This window comes from Lasioglossum baleicum, chromosome 8 (assembly GCF_051020765.1).
Source record: "Lasioglossum baleicum chromosome 8, iyLasBale1, whole genome shotgun sequence".
NCBI lineage: Eukaryota > Metazoa > Arthropoda > Insecta > Hymenoptera > Halictidae > Lasioglossum > Lasioglossum baleicum.
In genome coordinates this window covers 6783431-6800038 of record NC_134936.1, presented here as the reverse complement: position 1 = coordinate 6800038, position 16608 = coordinate 6783431, and the positions used below count along the sequence as shown (strand labels likewise).

Below are 16608 nucleotides of genomic sequence, written 5' to 3'. Positions count from 1 at the left end.
ATTTGTCGAATCGCTGCCGTTTCGCGTGCCGGTCTCAAGAGACCAGTGAGAGTCTAATCGCCGTATTGAAAAGTTACTGCTGTAAGAGAGCTCGTCAGGTTCTTATATAATAAAATCAAAGAGTATCCGTACACACGACCAGTTATTAAAAACTCTCCAAACCACAGTCCTGCGAGCCAGTCCATAAATACTGTCGTTAACATAAATTTTGGTCCTTCGAGCCGGATAATCGCTGTGACTGTGTCGAATTCAATCGAACTGTGCAAGTGTTGAACGGTTATTCTAAAGACTCAGTGAAACCATCGCCTTTCCCTGATAAAGGCGCACGGCTTGACCCTCGCTCGTTTTTTCTGCTTTGGACTCATCTCTACAACTCGTTCGTTACAAAAATGACCGACACCAGTGAAAGCTTGCTAATTCAGCAAGATACTGCGATTGCCGCAATTAAGCGTGTAATCGTGAACTATAAAAAGATGGCAAAACCCCAAATCACGCTGGTCAAAGTGAAAAGTCGACTGGATCAACTGGAGAAACTGTGGATCGAGTGTCGCCAAACTCACTCGAGGCTGCTTCTGGTCACAAAAGCGGAGGACCAGAAGACTATACCCTATTTCAAGGCCAACGTTTTTCTCGATGCCGAGACCGCTTACCTCGACGCTTCTGATACTCTCAACGAGGTCATCGCCCAGCTGGACATCGCCGGTGGAACTTCAAAGATAAGTCCTAATACGGATTCTTCCGTCGCTGCTAATTCTGTATCTGTACAATTACCGCGTCTCTCCCTGCCTAAGTTTTCTGGTGATTTTAGTCAATGGGGAAATTTCCGTGGTCTATTCGAATCGAGCGTCGACAAGAACAAGTCCCTTTCGAACACTCAAAAACTACATTATCTTAAAATCCATGTAACCGGTGACGCGGCGCTGTTAATTAACAATATCAGCATGTCCGACGAAAACTACGAAGCTGCCTGGCAAATACTTGTAGACGAATACAATGATGAATCCGCGCTCATACAGGCGCACATACACAAATTCGTTAGCTTGCCGTCTATGAAAACCGAATCTGCGTCGGAACTCAAACATTTGCGAGATACCGTTTGTTTAGGATTAAGCACATAGAAAATAAGGTAGTTTAAGATATCGATGTCGAGCGATACGGCCCTCAGCCGACCCCCCGCGTTACCCGTACCTCGGATTCGCGTCCTGCGAATCCGATGTACACAACGCCCGTGTTTTGGCGATTCCCGGTACCGCGTTCGTGATGCGCGATCACGTGACTCCCAAGAACGACCGTTAATCGCTCGCATTACCAGCTCAAGAGAATCGTTCTAACCGCCATCCGATCTACTTGCTTGCTATCGCGCCCACTTCTTGTAAAGTTTCGTCCAGCCAGTCTGGATACATGTCAATATCGACTTGACTGCGCGCCCGCTCTAGTTCACGCGATTCGAGCCAAATAAATCACGGTTTGTTAACAACGTGCGACGTCTCTCTATATCATTTTCCTTCGTCTACCTCTTCCCGCTCACGCTTACCACATCCTTCCCCAATCCGGACTCCCTTCTGTGTTTGTACCCGATCCTTTCGTCTTCCATACAGTCCACTCCTAAACCTAAATTAGTCCCGGGTTCCCAAACATATTGGTCCTTCGAGCCGGATTCAGTGAAACTCGTGAATACGTAACGTGAGCACGTTTTGACGAAGAAAAGATGGCCGCCAAATTTGAAGACGTGATGTTGGAGCAGGAAGCCGCCATGAGATCTCTCGTTCGTGTCCTTCCCAATGTGAAGAAGATGGGACAAAACAACTTCACCGTGGCCAAACTCCAACAACGCATGGAGTTCTTGAAGGATGCCTATGCCCAATGTCGGGAAATTGATCGGCGCCTCCAAGCCTTTCGACGACTCGAAGGAGCCGAAAAGGTCGCCTATTTCAAAGACGAGCAGTTCAGCCTCTGCGAGGATGAGTACCACGTAGCCGCGGATTTCATTGCCGACCACATCGACAAGCTGCAAAAGTCCGGTCCAGCCTCGTCGGCTCCAACGATGCCTGCCGCAGCCCAGTCACGCAGCGATCTTCCCCGCATCGGCCTACCTACGTTCTCCGGAGAACCCACCAAGTGGGAAAGTTTCCGAGATAAGTTCACGTCCCTTATCATTAATGATGAATCGTTGTCCGACGTTAAACGACTTCATCATCTTAATTCGTGCGTGAAAGGCGAAGCGGAAAACCTAATCTGTAACCTCCCGGTTACGGACGCCAATTTTAAGATCGCGTGGGATACATTAGTTCAGCGTTTCGATAATAAACGCGATTTAATTCAAGAGCATTTGAAAACGCTCTATTCTCTTCCGCACGCTTCGGACGCGAGCGAGCTCAGATCCCTTCGAGATAACGCCCACAAAACGCTTCAAGCTTTACGGAATTCAGAACGCCCTGTCGATACGTGGGACGATATGATCGTGTATTTGTTAGTATCGCGATTAGATAGATCATCTCGCAAGGCGTGGGAATTAAAGTTGGGCGAATCCACCGAATATCCGACATATGCCGAGCTCGATAATTTCATCGCGACGCGAATTCGCGCGCTCGGCGCTCTCCAGTCGATTCCAAAACAATCGAAGCGAGTTGTTCAAACTCACGTCGCGACCTCCAACCGTTTGTCGCGTCCTCGTGACGCGCCCTTGGTGTGTTCGTTATGCAAAACCGAACATCTCTTAAACGCGTGTCCGCTGTTCAAATCGAAAACAACGTCGCAACGGTTTGACTTCGTCAAAGGTGAGCGCCGTTGTCTCAACTGTCTGAGTCAAAAACATAGCGTCAACGCGTGCCCAAGCAAGTATGCCTGTCAAAAGTGCGGACGCCGACATCATACGCTCTTGCACTTTGACTCAACGCCCAACCGTTCCGACGTGCATGATCCATCATCATCGCCTGCTTCTCCTCCGTCGACGAGTAATCAGGTTGCATTGCATGTATCGTCGCACACCGCGTTCGCTACCCCCCGTATTTTGCTTGCTACGGCATGGGTCATTGTGACCTCCGTCGCCGGTCGGCGTGAATGCGTGCGAGCGTTGTTAGACCAAGGTTCCGCCACCACCTTGATGACGGAATCGCTAGCGCAACGATTACGCGTACCTCGTCGCCGCGTCTCCGTCGCCATTACCGGCATAGGAAACCGCGAGATCAATGCACGACACGCGGCAACAATCGAGATCGCATCAAAGCGCGGAACCGGGCCGACTCTATCAACCACTGCGTTGATTTTAACGTCATTAACGCGCTACGTCCCTGAGCGAAGTGACCAGTCGATCTCGTGGCATCATACGCGCGACCTTGATCTTGCTGACGAAAATCCGACGAGTTCCGATCCCATCGACCTTATTATAGGAGCGGATCTATACGGTTTTATATTAGTGGAAGGACTCCGCGCTGGATCCATGTACGAGCCAATCGCGCAAAATTCGATATTCGGTTGGTTTTTGTCCGGACCCGTCGGCTCGACCAAGTCCACGTCCTATCCAGTCGTCCCGATCTATCATTGCTCCCCGTCCGATCCGCTTGATCTCGACCTTCGTCGTTTCTGGGAGATTGAGGAGATACCGACTACTTCACATTTCACAGACGAAGAGCAAGAATGCGAACATCACTTTCGCACCACACATAAACGTGATTCGTCCGGTCGTTATGTGGTCCGTTTACCCTTCAAAAGGAACCCTCCAATCGACCTCGGGCACTCTTATCGCATTGCAGAACGAATGCTCTCCAAACTGGAACTTCGACTGCAACCAAAACCGAAACTCTATGCCGAGTACGATGACTTCTTACGCGAGTACCTACAGCTTGGGCATATGCGTAAGCTCCCTCCGTCGAGTATCGACGCCCCCCACGCCGTGTATATTCCGCATCACGCGGTGATACGCGATAGCAGCGCAACAACACACCTTCGTGTTGTATTTAATGCGTCCAGCCTCACTAGCAACGGAACTTCGTTGAATGACCATTTGTTGATCGGACCCAAGCTCCAAACCGATCTTCCGACCATAATTCTTCGGTGCCGACAATATCGGTACGTATTAACGTCCGATATCACAAAAATGTACCGCCAAATACTGGTGGATCCACAAGACGTTGACTATCAGCGTATCTTGTGGCGGTCGTCTCCGTCGGAGCCCATTGGTCACTATCAGCTGCTGACCGTGACATACGGTACAGCTCCGGCCCCCTTTCTCGCTCTTCGAGTCCTACAACAACTTATAGAGGACGAAGGGTCCCGATTCCCCTTAGCCACGCGCGTTCTTCAACACCACCTCTACGTTGATGATTGTGTCTTTGGAGCGTTCGAGGAATCGACATTAATCGAGACTCGTAATCAATTGATTGCACTGCTCAGCAAGGCACATTTCCGTCTGCATAAGTGGACAAGCAATGCTTCGCATTTGCTTGCTGATATTAGTCCTCATGATCATGGAATAGTCCAGGAGAAAATCTTGCAGTCCGATGACACTGTCAAGGTCCTTGGTGTCGCGTGGAGTCCCGAAGTCGACGCATTCCGCGTCAAAGTCACGCTTCCGTCTGATGCCGCGTGCACCAAACGATCAGTCCTGTCAAACATTGCTCGCCTTTTCGACCCATTAGGATGGGTCACTCCCACTACAGTGTATGCAAAAATACTCATGCAACAGCTGTGGGTGCAGAAATGCAGTTGGGACTCCCCACTTCCTCCGGTCCTTCTCGAACGCTGGGAGAGATACCGTTTAGAATTGCCAGTGCTGAATTCGCTCTCAATTTCTCGCTGGACGCACCAGGATGTAAACATCAGCTCCTGTCAATTGCATGGCTTCGCGGATGCGTCCACATTAGCGTATGCTGCTGCAGTGTATCTGCGCCTCGTGACTTCTTCCGGTCAAATCGTCATCTCGCTACTCGCCGCCAAATCGAAAGTAGCTCCAGTCAAACCATTGACGGTTCCACGGCTCGAACTTTCGGCCGCCCTTCTCCTTACTCATCTCGTCGTCTTCATTCGACAATCACTGCACGAGCTGCCGGAAAACGTCCCGTGTTATTGCTGGACGGACTCGACTATCACCCTTTGTTGGCTTCGACAACCCGCGTCAAAATGGAAAACGTTTGTCGCAAATCGAGTGGCCCAAATCAATTCCATCCTACCCGATGCCATTTGGCGCCACGTACCGTCTGAGGAAAATCCCGCAGACTGCGCATCTCGCGGCCTGCTTCCGTCCCAACTACTGGCTCATGACCTTTGGTGGACAGGCCCATCGTGGCTGAAACTCTCAACCGACCATTGGCCTTGCAATATTCCCGAGGCTCCGTCTGGCACATTCACCGAGGAACGTCCGACCATTTCGGTCAATCTTTGCCCGGCTCGTACGCCATGTGAGCTCCGTGATCGCTTCTCGTCTTGGCCAAAATTGTTGAAAGTTACTGCGTACATTTTTCGATTCGTAGCCCGAATTCGAAAACAGCCCGGAGTGAACTTCGTAAGTCCAGCCCTCAATGCGTCGGAAGTCCAACTCGCGAAAGCCTTCTGGCTCCGACAAATGCAGCAAGAGCTCTTTCCTGAAGAGCTGCAAGCGCTTCGTCACCATCGCCCTCTCAATAAAAGGAGCAGTATCCTCTCCCTTAATCCATATGTAGACGAGGACAACCTAATTCGAGTTGGCGGGCGCCTTAAAAACGCCAAATTGTCGGAACGAGCAAAACATCCGATTATACTGAAATCCCATCCCTTATTGACGCTAATAATTGTTCACGCGCATCTGCGAGCTCTCCATGCTGGATCGCAGCTGACACTGAGCATTCTCCGCCAAGAATATTGGATGTTGCGAGCGCGTCCCACCGTCCGAAACGTTCTGCATAAATGCGTTAAGTGTGCACGCGAAAAGGCTGCACCGCAAAGTGCATTGATGGGAGAATTACCGGACTTTCGAGTTACGCGTTCGGCTCGACCGTTTGTACATTGCGGTCTCGATTATGCAGGTCCGATTCAAACTCGTACGTCACCCGGCCGCGGTCAACGTTCTCGCAAATCGTATATTGCGCTATTTATTTGTATGGTCGTAAAGGCAGTTCATTTAGAACTCGTAAGTGACTATTCGACGGCTGCGTTCCTTGCAGCGTATAATCGTTTTTGCTCGCGCCGCGGCATTCCCAGTGCCCTTTATTCCGATAACGGCACAACGTTTAGGGGCGCCGATCGTGAGCTCGCGAGCGCGTTTCGTGCAGCAACTCGCGATCCCACGACGCTCAATCGATTAGCGCTCGATCGTGTCACGTGGCACTTCACTCCACCTTCCGCCCCTCATTTTGGAGGATTGTGGGAGGCCGGCGTGCGTAGCGTGAAGTACCACCTTAAACGAGTTGTTGGAGCCCACACACTCACTTTCGAAGAATTCGCGACATTGCTTTGCCAGGTCGAAGCTTGTCTGAATTCGCGTCCACTAGCTGCAGTATCGGAAAACTTCGACGACTATTGTGCTCTGACGCCTGGGCACTTTCTGATTGGGGCAGCCCTCACTGCTGTTCCTAATCCATCGTTGCTCGCTTTAAACGAAGCACGTCTCTCGCGTTGGCAATTATGCCAACAAATGACGGAAAGTTTTTGGCGACGATGGTCGCAAGAGTATATGCAAGGTCTCCAACAACGCGTTAAGTGGCAAACCCAAAAGCCCAATATTGTTGTCGGGCAATTAGTTTTATTACGGCAGTCTAATCTCCCCCCGTGTAAATGGGAGCTCGGCCGCGTCATCGATTGTCATCCCGGCGATGATGGCATCGTGCGTGTTGTGACGGTGAAAACCGCGCAATCCCAATACAAGAGGCCCATCGTAAAATTGTGTATTTTGCCGATCGACCTTCCGTCCGAGCCGCCTTGTCCGCCGCGCGGCAAGGCGCGACCAGTTGATACCGTACCGTAGACCGTACCGAGGTTCAACGGTAAACAGATGCAATAGATGTATATAGTGTATATAATTAGATATAAGCAACGACGCATCTGTCTAGTCCGCGACTCGCGAGACACCCGTGTTTTGACAACAGCTGTGTACATACAGTCGATCTTGCCTCGCCGACCGTTCACGGCGGGCGGCAATCGATCTTTACGTTCTTTTCTTTGATTTCGGATTTCTCCAGAAATCCAAGGCGGGCGGTATGTTTAGGATTAAGCACATAGAAAATAAGGTAGTTTAAGATATCGATGTCGAGCGATACGGCCCTCAGCCGACCCCCCGCGTTACCCGTACCTCGGATTCGCGTCCTGCGAATCCGATGTACACAACGCCCGTGTTTTGGCGATTCCCGGTACCGCGTTCGTGATGCGCGATCACGTGACTCCCGAGAACGACCGTTAATCGCTCGCATTACCAGCTCAAGAGAATCGTTCTAACCGCCATCCGATCTACTTGCTTGCTATCGCGCCCACTTCTTGTAAAGTTTCGTCCAGCCAGTCTGGATACATGTCAATATCGACTTGACTGCGCGCCCGCTCTAGTTCACGCGATTCGAGCCAAATAAATCACGGTTTGTTAACAACGTGCGACGTCTCTCTATATCATTTTCCTTCGTCTACCTCTTCCCGCTCACGCTTACCACATCCTTCCCCAATCCGGACTCCCTTCTGTGTTTGTACCCGATCCTTTCGTCGTCCATACAGTCCACTCCTAAACCTAAATTAGTCCCGGGTTCCCAAACACCGTTGTATCTTCTTTAACCGCGCTGAGAAATCTTAAACGCGATGTTGATTCTTGGGACGATTTGTTAGTTTATTTGATCGCACAAAAATTTGCGAAACGCACTCGCGATGAGTGGCTCTTAGAACGCGGTTGTTCAAAAAACTATCCCACGTACAAAGAAATTAACGAGTTCATGACTCTTCGCATCCGCGGTCTTACCGATACGATCGCCACGAGCGACGGTGTTTCTAGCAAAAACAAAGTTGTGTCTGACGTTCCGCGAAACCGCTCGAGCGTGAATAATGTTTCGATTATCAAATGTATCGAGTGTTCCGGTAATCATCCTCTATTTAAATGTGACCGATTCAAATCCAAATCAATTGATCAACGAATCTCATTTGTTAAACAAAATAGAATTTGCTTTAATTGCTTGCGTTCAGGTCACGTCACTTCCGACTGTAAAAATCCAGGTAGATGTTTTCTGTGCAAGCGAACTCACCATTCGCTCTTACATCGCGCTGCCGGTTCCCCAAGCAAAGCGACTAACGCTATTAACGAGACTTCAGTTAACGACCACGTCGATAAAGAAAGCTCTTCTAATGATTCCTGTACTGCGTCGCAAGTATTAGTGCAGACAGTCCTTCCCGCGGACCTCTCCGTTCCAAATACATTGCTCGCTACTGCTTGGGTCGTACTCCGTACCGCTGAAGGACGTGCCTTCAGGCTTCGCGCGTTACTTGATCAAGGAGCTTCCTGTAGCTTTATGTATATTATATTATAATGCGAACGAAAAGATATCGGACGAGACTCCAAATTCAATGTTTCGGTGATCAGTATAACGGGTTGGCAAAATCTCGCGTATCCGTGACATTAGAATCATGCCACAATTCTAAAGTATCGTTCCCACTGTCAGCCTTTGTCTATCAGCGTATCACTGCTTACGCCGGCTCTAAATCCCGTGTGGATTTGCAGTCTTGGCCACATTTACGCAATCTCCAGCTAGCTGATCCAAACCCTTCCAGTTGCCATCCAATTCATGTCTTAATCGGTGCCGATTTATACGGCTCTCTTTTGCTGAACGACCTCCGCCAAGGTCCTCTCGGTACTCCTACTGCCCAGCTTACCTCGCTGGGATGGATCCTTTCCGGTCCCATCAAAAATCAAGATTCTCGTCAGGAATCCTCCTCTGCTGTAAATCTCATAAACTCTGTGTCAGCTGCCAAACTCGAAGATTCTCGTCAGGAATCTACTTCCATTGTTAATTGTCTATCTTCTGAAGATTTAGACAATTCGCTACGTCGTTTCTGGGAAATTGAAGAAGTTCCCTCCAAGCTCCCTCTCTCCGAAGAAGACGAACGGTGCGATCGCTTTTTTCGTGACACCCACACCCGCTCCTCTCAAGGGCGATACATAGTGCGACTCCCGTTCAAGAGTCAACCTCCATTCGATCTCGACGGATCATACTCAATCGCATCTCGCTTTTACTCGACACTGGAGCAACGACTGCTCAAACAACCGATACTCGAATCGGAGTATCATAACTTCTTATCAGAGTATCTCTCCATGGGTCACATGGAACGCATAGCGGAAGAGCAAGCCTCAAACTCTTCTGCGATATATATTCCTCATCATCCTGTCGTGCGACCTTCTAGCAGTACGACCAAACTCAGAGTCGTATTTAATGCTTCCGCTAAAACCAAGTCCGGAAAATCTCTAAACGACTACCTTATGGTCGGTCCAAAGCTACAGCGCGATTTAGCTGCTATCATACTGCGCTGGCGACTATTTCGCTACGTATACACTGCTGACATCGCCAAGATGTTCAGACAAATTCTAATCAATCCCCTTGATTCCGACTATCAAAGAATTTTATGGCGACCGAACAGCCAGCTGCCGGTTTCTTCATTTCGATTGCTTACCGTAACCTACGGTCTCGCATCTGCACCATACCTCGCCATTAAGGTACTTGATCAATTGGCTCTTGACGAGGGAAACAATTTTCCCGCTGCCGTGCCTATTCTACAAGATTCCATTTATGTAGATGACGCTATTTTCGGCGCGGACAATACTCATACCCTCCTCGAGATTCGTCGGCAGCTAGTAGAACTCCTGCATCGTGGAGGTTTTCAACTTCGAAAATGGGCTACTAACGCGGTCGAATTACTTGAAAACATTCCTTCTGAGGAGCGTGAGTCCGCGTCCGATCATTTTCTCAGTGAAGATGAATCCTTAAAGGTCCTTGGTATCGTATGGACCCCTTCCGAAGACGTTTTCCGCTTTCAGGTAGACTGTTGTCTGCCGGAAAAGTGTACAAAACGAAGTATTCTTTCGATCGTTTCAAAAATATTCGATCCATTAGGATGGGCATCTCCCGTGATTATTGTTGCAAAAATAATGCTTCAAGAGCTCTGGCTCTTAAAGAAAGATTGGGATGAAGATACCCCCCTTGAATTTCGTAAAAAATGGACTGCGTATTGCAACATTTTGCCTCAATTGAGCTCGGTTAAAATTCCTCGCTGGACCGGACTGCACAGCAACAGTATCGCGATCGAATTACACGGCTTTGCCGATGCGTCACATTGTGCCTACGCCGCGGTAGTTTATTTGAGAGTTCTTCATTCCCTTTCGGATATACAAGTTACTCTGCTGACTGCTAAAAGTAAAGTAGCTCCTCTCAAAACTATCAGCATTCCTCGCTTGGAATTAAACGCTGCCGTACTAGTAACCCGACTGCTTGAGTGGACTTCGTCATCCTTAAAACTTTCATCGTCTCGCATTTACGGATGGACAGATTCCACCGTCGTCTTAGCCTGGCTTAGACAACATCCTTCTACTTGGAATACATACGTCGCAAATCGCGTATCCGAGATCCAAACTCGGCTTCCGCAGGGAAAGTGGCAACATGTACGTTCTCAAGAAAACCCAGCTGATTGCGCCTCGCGAGGCATCTCCGTCTCTGAATTCGCTACTCATAAGCTGTGGTGGTCTGGACCGGATTGGTTATCTCGTCCATCCGTTTTCTGGCCTGATCACACTCGTTCGAATAGCGAAGAGCTAGACTCACGAGAAATCGCCTCATCTGAATCTCGTAAAATACAGGTTCAACTACTGTCAACACACCCTGAATGGGATCTTCTATATCAATACTCAAGCTGGACGCGACTCTGTCGAGTCACTGCATATATACTTCGATTCGCCCAGAATTCTTGTAAAAAACTACGTATGTCGTCTACTTGCTCGCTGTACCATTCACTGTCTTTATCTGCTGCCGAGATACGAAATGCTTCTCTGTATTGGATGTCTTACGTTCAAAAGAAAAACTTTCATGCTGAAATCAAATTTTTAAAGGATCATGCACCGGTTCCGAAATCCAGCTCGCTTATTTCTTTACATCCCATCCTCGGGAAAGATTCATTAATTCGGCTTGGCGGGCGGCTCGAGCATGCCGCTCTAAGCTATGAAGAAAAACATCCAATTATATTGCCGAAACACCGAATTTCGGAACTTCTAATCGATCATGTACACAAGCGCACTCTCCATGGAGGCGTGCAGTTAACTCTTCGAGTTCTTCGGCAACAATATTGGATAATTTCGGCTAGATCCTTAGTACGCGCCCACATACATCGATGCATTCCCTGTATTCGGCAAAGGGCGCAAGCTGCTACTCAGCTGATGGGAGACCTTCCAAACTTTAGAGTCACTCCCTCGGCTCCATTTTCCCATACTGGGCTGGACTATGCCGGTCCAATTCACATACTTCCAATTGTCGGTAGAGGTCAAAAGACGAGAAAATATTACTTCGCAGTGTTCGTATGCCTTGCTACCAAAGCGGTGCATCTCGAACTTGTCGAAGATTCCTCCACCGCTGCCTTTTTAGCTGCCTTTAGACGATTCGTCAGTCGCCGAGGGCTTCCTACTAACTTGTACTCTGACAACGGCACGAACTTCCGTGGTGCCGATCGTGAATTGAAGCAAACCTTTCAAGTTCTCCTGTCTGAACCTTCGCTCAAAAACTTGCTGGCTAATGACGGGATCACCTGGAAATTCATCCCCCCTTCCGCTCCTCATTTGGGTGGACTCTGGGAGGCTGGAGTAAAAAGCGCCAAGTATCACTTAAAGCGAGCAGTGGGAGCGCATACTTTATCTCAAACTGAGTTTTCTACCGTCTTATGCCAGGTCGAGGCATGTTTGAACTCTCGTCCGATTTCCGCTCTTACCGACGAACCTACCGATCTATCGGCGCTGACACCCGGTCATTTTATTATCGGGCGGCCACTTATCGCGGTTCCAGAGGAATCCGCTTTGGAGATAAATCCGAATAGACTTGACCGATGGCAACAAGTCAGAAAAATTACCGAACAAATCTGGCGTTCGTGGTCCTCTGACTATCTACATACGTTGCATCAACGTCGAAAGTGGCAGCAGGATCGCGCAAACTTGAGCGTAAATGAACTTGTTCTTTTAAAAAATTCTTTACTTCCCCCTTCTAAGTGGCAACTCGCGCGCATTACTCAGTTACATCCTGGCCCGGACGAAAAGGTCCGCGTTGTCACCGTGCGTACCGTGGACGGTGAATTGAAACGACCTATAACCCAGATTTGCCCGCTGCCGGTCAAGTCACAAAATTAAAATTTAGATTCGTCCAAGTAATTACCAATTATACTTTTGTATCCTTTGCGTTAATGTATAAGGTAGATTATAAGCTGCGTTCCATCTTTACTCTATGTACTTATTTTAAGAAGCAATATTGTTAGTTTTTTTTGTTGCCTTTGACGGACTACTGTTTATCTTCGTTTACTGCTGTGAATTGTCATTTATATATCAAGGTTCCAACGTACACGAAATTACTCTCTTATAATACTTAATTTGCGAAGACCAAGATATATCGTTTTGCCTCCTCTGGACGCAAGGCGGGCGGTATGTTTAAAACCATATATACGCGAGCGAGATATCATTCTAATAGCCGTTAATAGCTCGCCGGTTGCTTGAGCCGGTATTGTTTCTACGCGTTCCAGAGATTCCGTCATTCGTGACTGTTGATAGTTTTTGTAACCTGACCCTGCGTCTTTGTCTAAGTGTCGTCTCAACTCCTGATTGGCAAAATTGAACTGTAACGAATATTTGTCGAATCGCTGCCGTTTCGCGTGCCGGTCTCAAGAGACCAGTGAGAGTCTAATCGCCGTATTGAAAAGTTACTGCTGTAAGAGAGCTCGTCAGGTTCTTATATAATAAAATCAAAGAGTATCCGTACACACGACCAGTTATTAAAAACTCTCCAAACCACAGTCCTGCGAGCCAGTCCATAAATACTGTCGTTAACAACGTGCGTATAAACTTTAGGAGAGGATCTCGGGTGGTTCATACTGATAAGATTAAACACGCAAGGGAATCAAGTTCGGTTATAACAACTGCGACAGTTGAGAAACCGGAATCGTTTAGACTAGGTGCGATAATCGCGAAGCCCGATATGCTTCCCACGAATTTGGCACCGACAGGATCGGATGAACCTATGACCCAAGTAATAAACAACGCCCGAAAAGCGTTTTCGATAAGGGCTGTAACACGTCATTCCCCCTCTACTTCTATTTCTAAACCTACAAAAAGGACCAAGCGTGGTCCACTCAAGAATCAGTTTGATCGAGAGACCGCTAACACAGCATCGCCGATCCACCATTTCTACTATCAAGATGTGCTGCAAATTTTGGACCACACCTCGCCAGAGGACCGTCACCCAGAAACGCATGGACACCATCGAATATCTAGACGATGTGATCTGTTACAAGGGAGTAGCCTACGCGGCAGGGGACAAGAAGCTACTCTGCGACGCATGCAGCTCCAGGTATCCGACTCGGGAGACCCAGGTAATCCACGGCTGTATGTACGAGAGAGTCGTGGACAATTTCTGCGAGGATTGCTGGGTGCAGTTATGCAGAACACAACCCGCGATGGAGTGCTGGCGGTGCTTCCTCGAAGCCGGAAACGAGCTGGCAGCATGGAGGGCTCAACGGGAGCCCCCCTTCGGGGAGGACGCGACATTCTTAGAGGAATAAAGTGTCACCCCTCCCCCACCCCCTCGCAAAAGATAGCTGATAAAACCAGGCACGGTAGCGATAAGGATGAATATAAGACACTGCTCAAATCACGGCAGTCACAGTCACCACGCGACACCGACAACATGAAGACCTCTTCATCCTCGCTCTCTTTATCTTCGCGCTCGTCCAATCAACACTCACCCTCGTCGGGTACGATTGCGGGGCAGCACCCTCAACATTACTACGTTCTCTACGATTGACCAGCCGAAATGCGACTACACAAGCGAGTCTCCGGTAAATCAAGATCTGCAGATTCAGCTATTACAAATGGTGGACTACAATGACGCGAACGTCCTACAGTGTAAAATCGAAGTCGACCGCACCATCTACTACTGTGGGATGCACTCGCATACGTCCGTGTTCAGCAACGGACGGCAACAGTACATCCTGGCCACGACCAGGGAAGTGTGCAAGACAATGCATGAATACGGTGTTTTATTTTTGTCACCGTCGGCACAAATCTCAGGCCTCCTCAGCAATACAACGACTTCAAGAAGCGTAACACTGGCCGGTTCCATCCAGCTGTATGGTACGTGCGGGGGTACGACCTACAGTGACCCATTCGGAACCTGGGACAATGTGGTAGTTCAAGCTGTCATCCGAATTACGCTAAAGGAGCGTCAGGCATCAGTGAAGCTGGCAAACAACGAGATCATCCTGCCTTCAGGACAACATTGTGCATTGGGCAGAGAACACTGCCTGGACACCGAGGATGGATATTCCTACTGGACTTCTATCCCCAGCAGCCAGTGCAAATTCAACGAATTCGACGTCTTGTACGAGGGCAAGGGCGTCAAGACGACGACCAAGAACGGCTCAACGCCCATTTATACAGTCACCTCCGGTGACACGGCCTTTGCTCTTACGAGCACAAGACACACCGTGGTCTGCGGCTATACGTTAAGCAAAACGGAGCATCCGAAATTGCTAATAGTCGAAACAGACAAGGAGGGAAAATTCAAAACGGAAAAGAAGACTCGCATCGCCAACATTGATATATTCTCCTATATCAACACCAAGTTCGTTTACACCGAAAAGCACATTAAGGGCCAGCTAGTAAGCATGTACCGGGACATCATGCGACAGAAATGTGAGCTGGAGAGACAAGTCCTCAAGAACGCGCTCGCATTAATCAACACCTCACCCGCTGAAGTCGCCACAACGCTAGTAAAAGAACCTGGATACATGGCCGTTCAATCAGGAGAGGTAATTCACATAATTCAATGTATCCCTATTCAGGTGACCGTGAGGAAGACAGCAGACTGCTACGACGAACTCCCAGTCCTCCACAGGAACGAGTCGTATTTCATTACGCCTCGACACCGAATCCTGACACGAATCGGAACGAGGAGGGAATGCAATGAGCACCGATGTACCGGATCCATGGGACATGGTACCGGATGATACCACGCCCGGTGGAAACAGTGCCGCCAGTACCTCTTCAACCACTGACTGAGTCCGCGTGGCAGTATACTAATCCTGCCAATCTCGCAAATGGTGGAATTTATTCGCAGGACGAGATCCGCCGCCTTGCAGAACACATAATGTTTCCAGTGGAAAAGACAGCCGTTATCGACTCAATGGCCCAGGGGGCATCAGGACGAACGTACGCCGGCGAATCAGTGCAGATGTACAATCTGTTGGACGAAGATACCCTGACTAAGATAGCCGAAACCACGGGAGTAAAGCTGTGGGAAGGTTTTGTCGAGTTCGGCACGGCCATGGCCGGCATCATCGGTATCTACATGGCGGTCAAGGTCACCAAGATGTGCATCAACACCATCCTCAACGGCTTCGCGCTGCACAGCGCCTACGGATGCGGTATCCAGCTACTGGCAGCATCGTGGAGTGCGTTGACTCATTTCTTTTTGTTCTTAAAAAACAGAAGTGCCGCGAGTGAAACCCCAGTGTCCCCTCGTGAGTGCGTTCCCGTTTCCGCTATGGACACCGAAGTGACTAGCGAGGCCGCGGAAGACCTGAGTGAAATAGTAGTTGATAGGAAAAAACAATTTGTTAGTTATAAAAGAATGCCTAGAGTGAATGACGAGGAAAAATAATTTCTCTTACGACAAATTATTTTTCTTCCGTGGGAGGGAGGTGTTACGTCCGATGACGTAGTGCGTAGTTATAAGACTATATAATCGTGTATTATCATATATATATATATTGCTAGCAATAAGTACACACCCATTGTAACACGAACATAATAGTTATAAGTGCATGTTACCGTCGTGCGTAAGCGATCCACGCACCGCCTATTCTCCGCTCTATCTTTCATTTTCCTTTCCCATTCCACTCATAAATCTTATTCCAAACCCAATCCCGTCAACTGTCCCTGTTGCCACGCGACGCTCGGTATTACGTCATCGCGTCCAGCGATCCCTACTCCTCGCGTTAGCGCTCCCTGACCTGCCAACCATTCCCACTCCTAATTACCCACTCCATTGACACCTCCCAAATCTAAGGAGCTCAATGGAGCATCCCATTCTTTTCAGTTCCATTCCGGACTCCACCTGGAGTCATTCCCTCACTTTCAATCTCGCGTTCTAATTCTTGCGTTATTAACATTAAGTATTCTGTGTAGCCGTCAACGGCATATTCCTTCAGTTCCTTTTATTAAAGTTCATATTTTGCATTCAAATCGATCTCTAATCATTCCGACTCCCTAACACTCGTCGTATGTGGTATCGAATCCTTCGTTGCATTCTTCACACAGATTCTTTATATATTGTGCGACAGAGCCCATCAGGTAGCTCGGTACAATCTACGGATTCTGTGCGAAGCCAGCTATTGTTTCCACTAACGTAAATTCACGCTTGTTGCCCG

At 48.7% G+C, this 16608-nt stretch overlaps 2 protein-coding genes across 2 annotated transcripts; both read left to right on the top strand.

Moving 5' to 3' along the window:
- Nucleotides 1–389: 389 nt before the first annotated feature.
- On the top strand, nt 390–1118 carry LOC143211133 (uncharacterized). The gene has a single exon (XM_076428593.1). It carries the CDS (start codon nt 390–392, stop codon nt 1116–1118), a length of 729 nt encoding a protein of 242 aa, XP_076284708.1.
- Nucleotides 1119–10912: 9794 nt separating this feature from the next.
- Nucleotides 10913–12319, top strand: LOC143211132 (uncharacterized). The gene has a single exon (XM_076428592.1). It carries the CDS (start codon nt 10913–10915, stop codon nt 12317–12319), a length of 1407 nt encoding a protein of 468 aa, XP_076284707.1.
- Nucleotides 12320–16608: the final 4289 nt, after the last annotated feature.

Coding starts and splice junctions, on each gene's coding strand:
- LOC143211133 (XM_076428593.1), top strand. CDS start 390: ATGACCGACACCAGTGAAAGCTTGCTAATTCAGCAAGATACTGCGATT.
- LOC143211132 (XM_076428592.1), top strand. CDS start 10,913: ATGTCGTCTACTTGCTCGCTGTACCATTCACTGTCTTTATCTGCTGCC.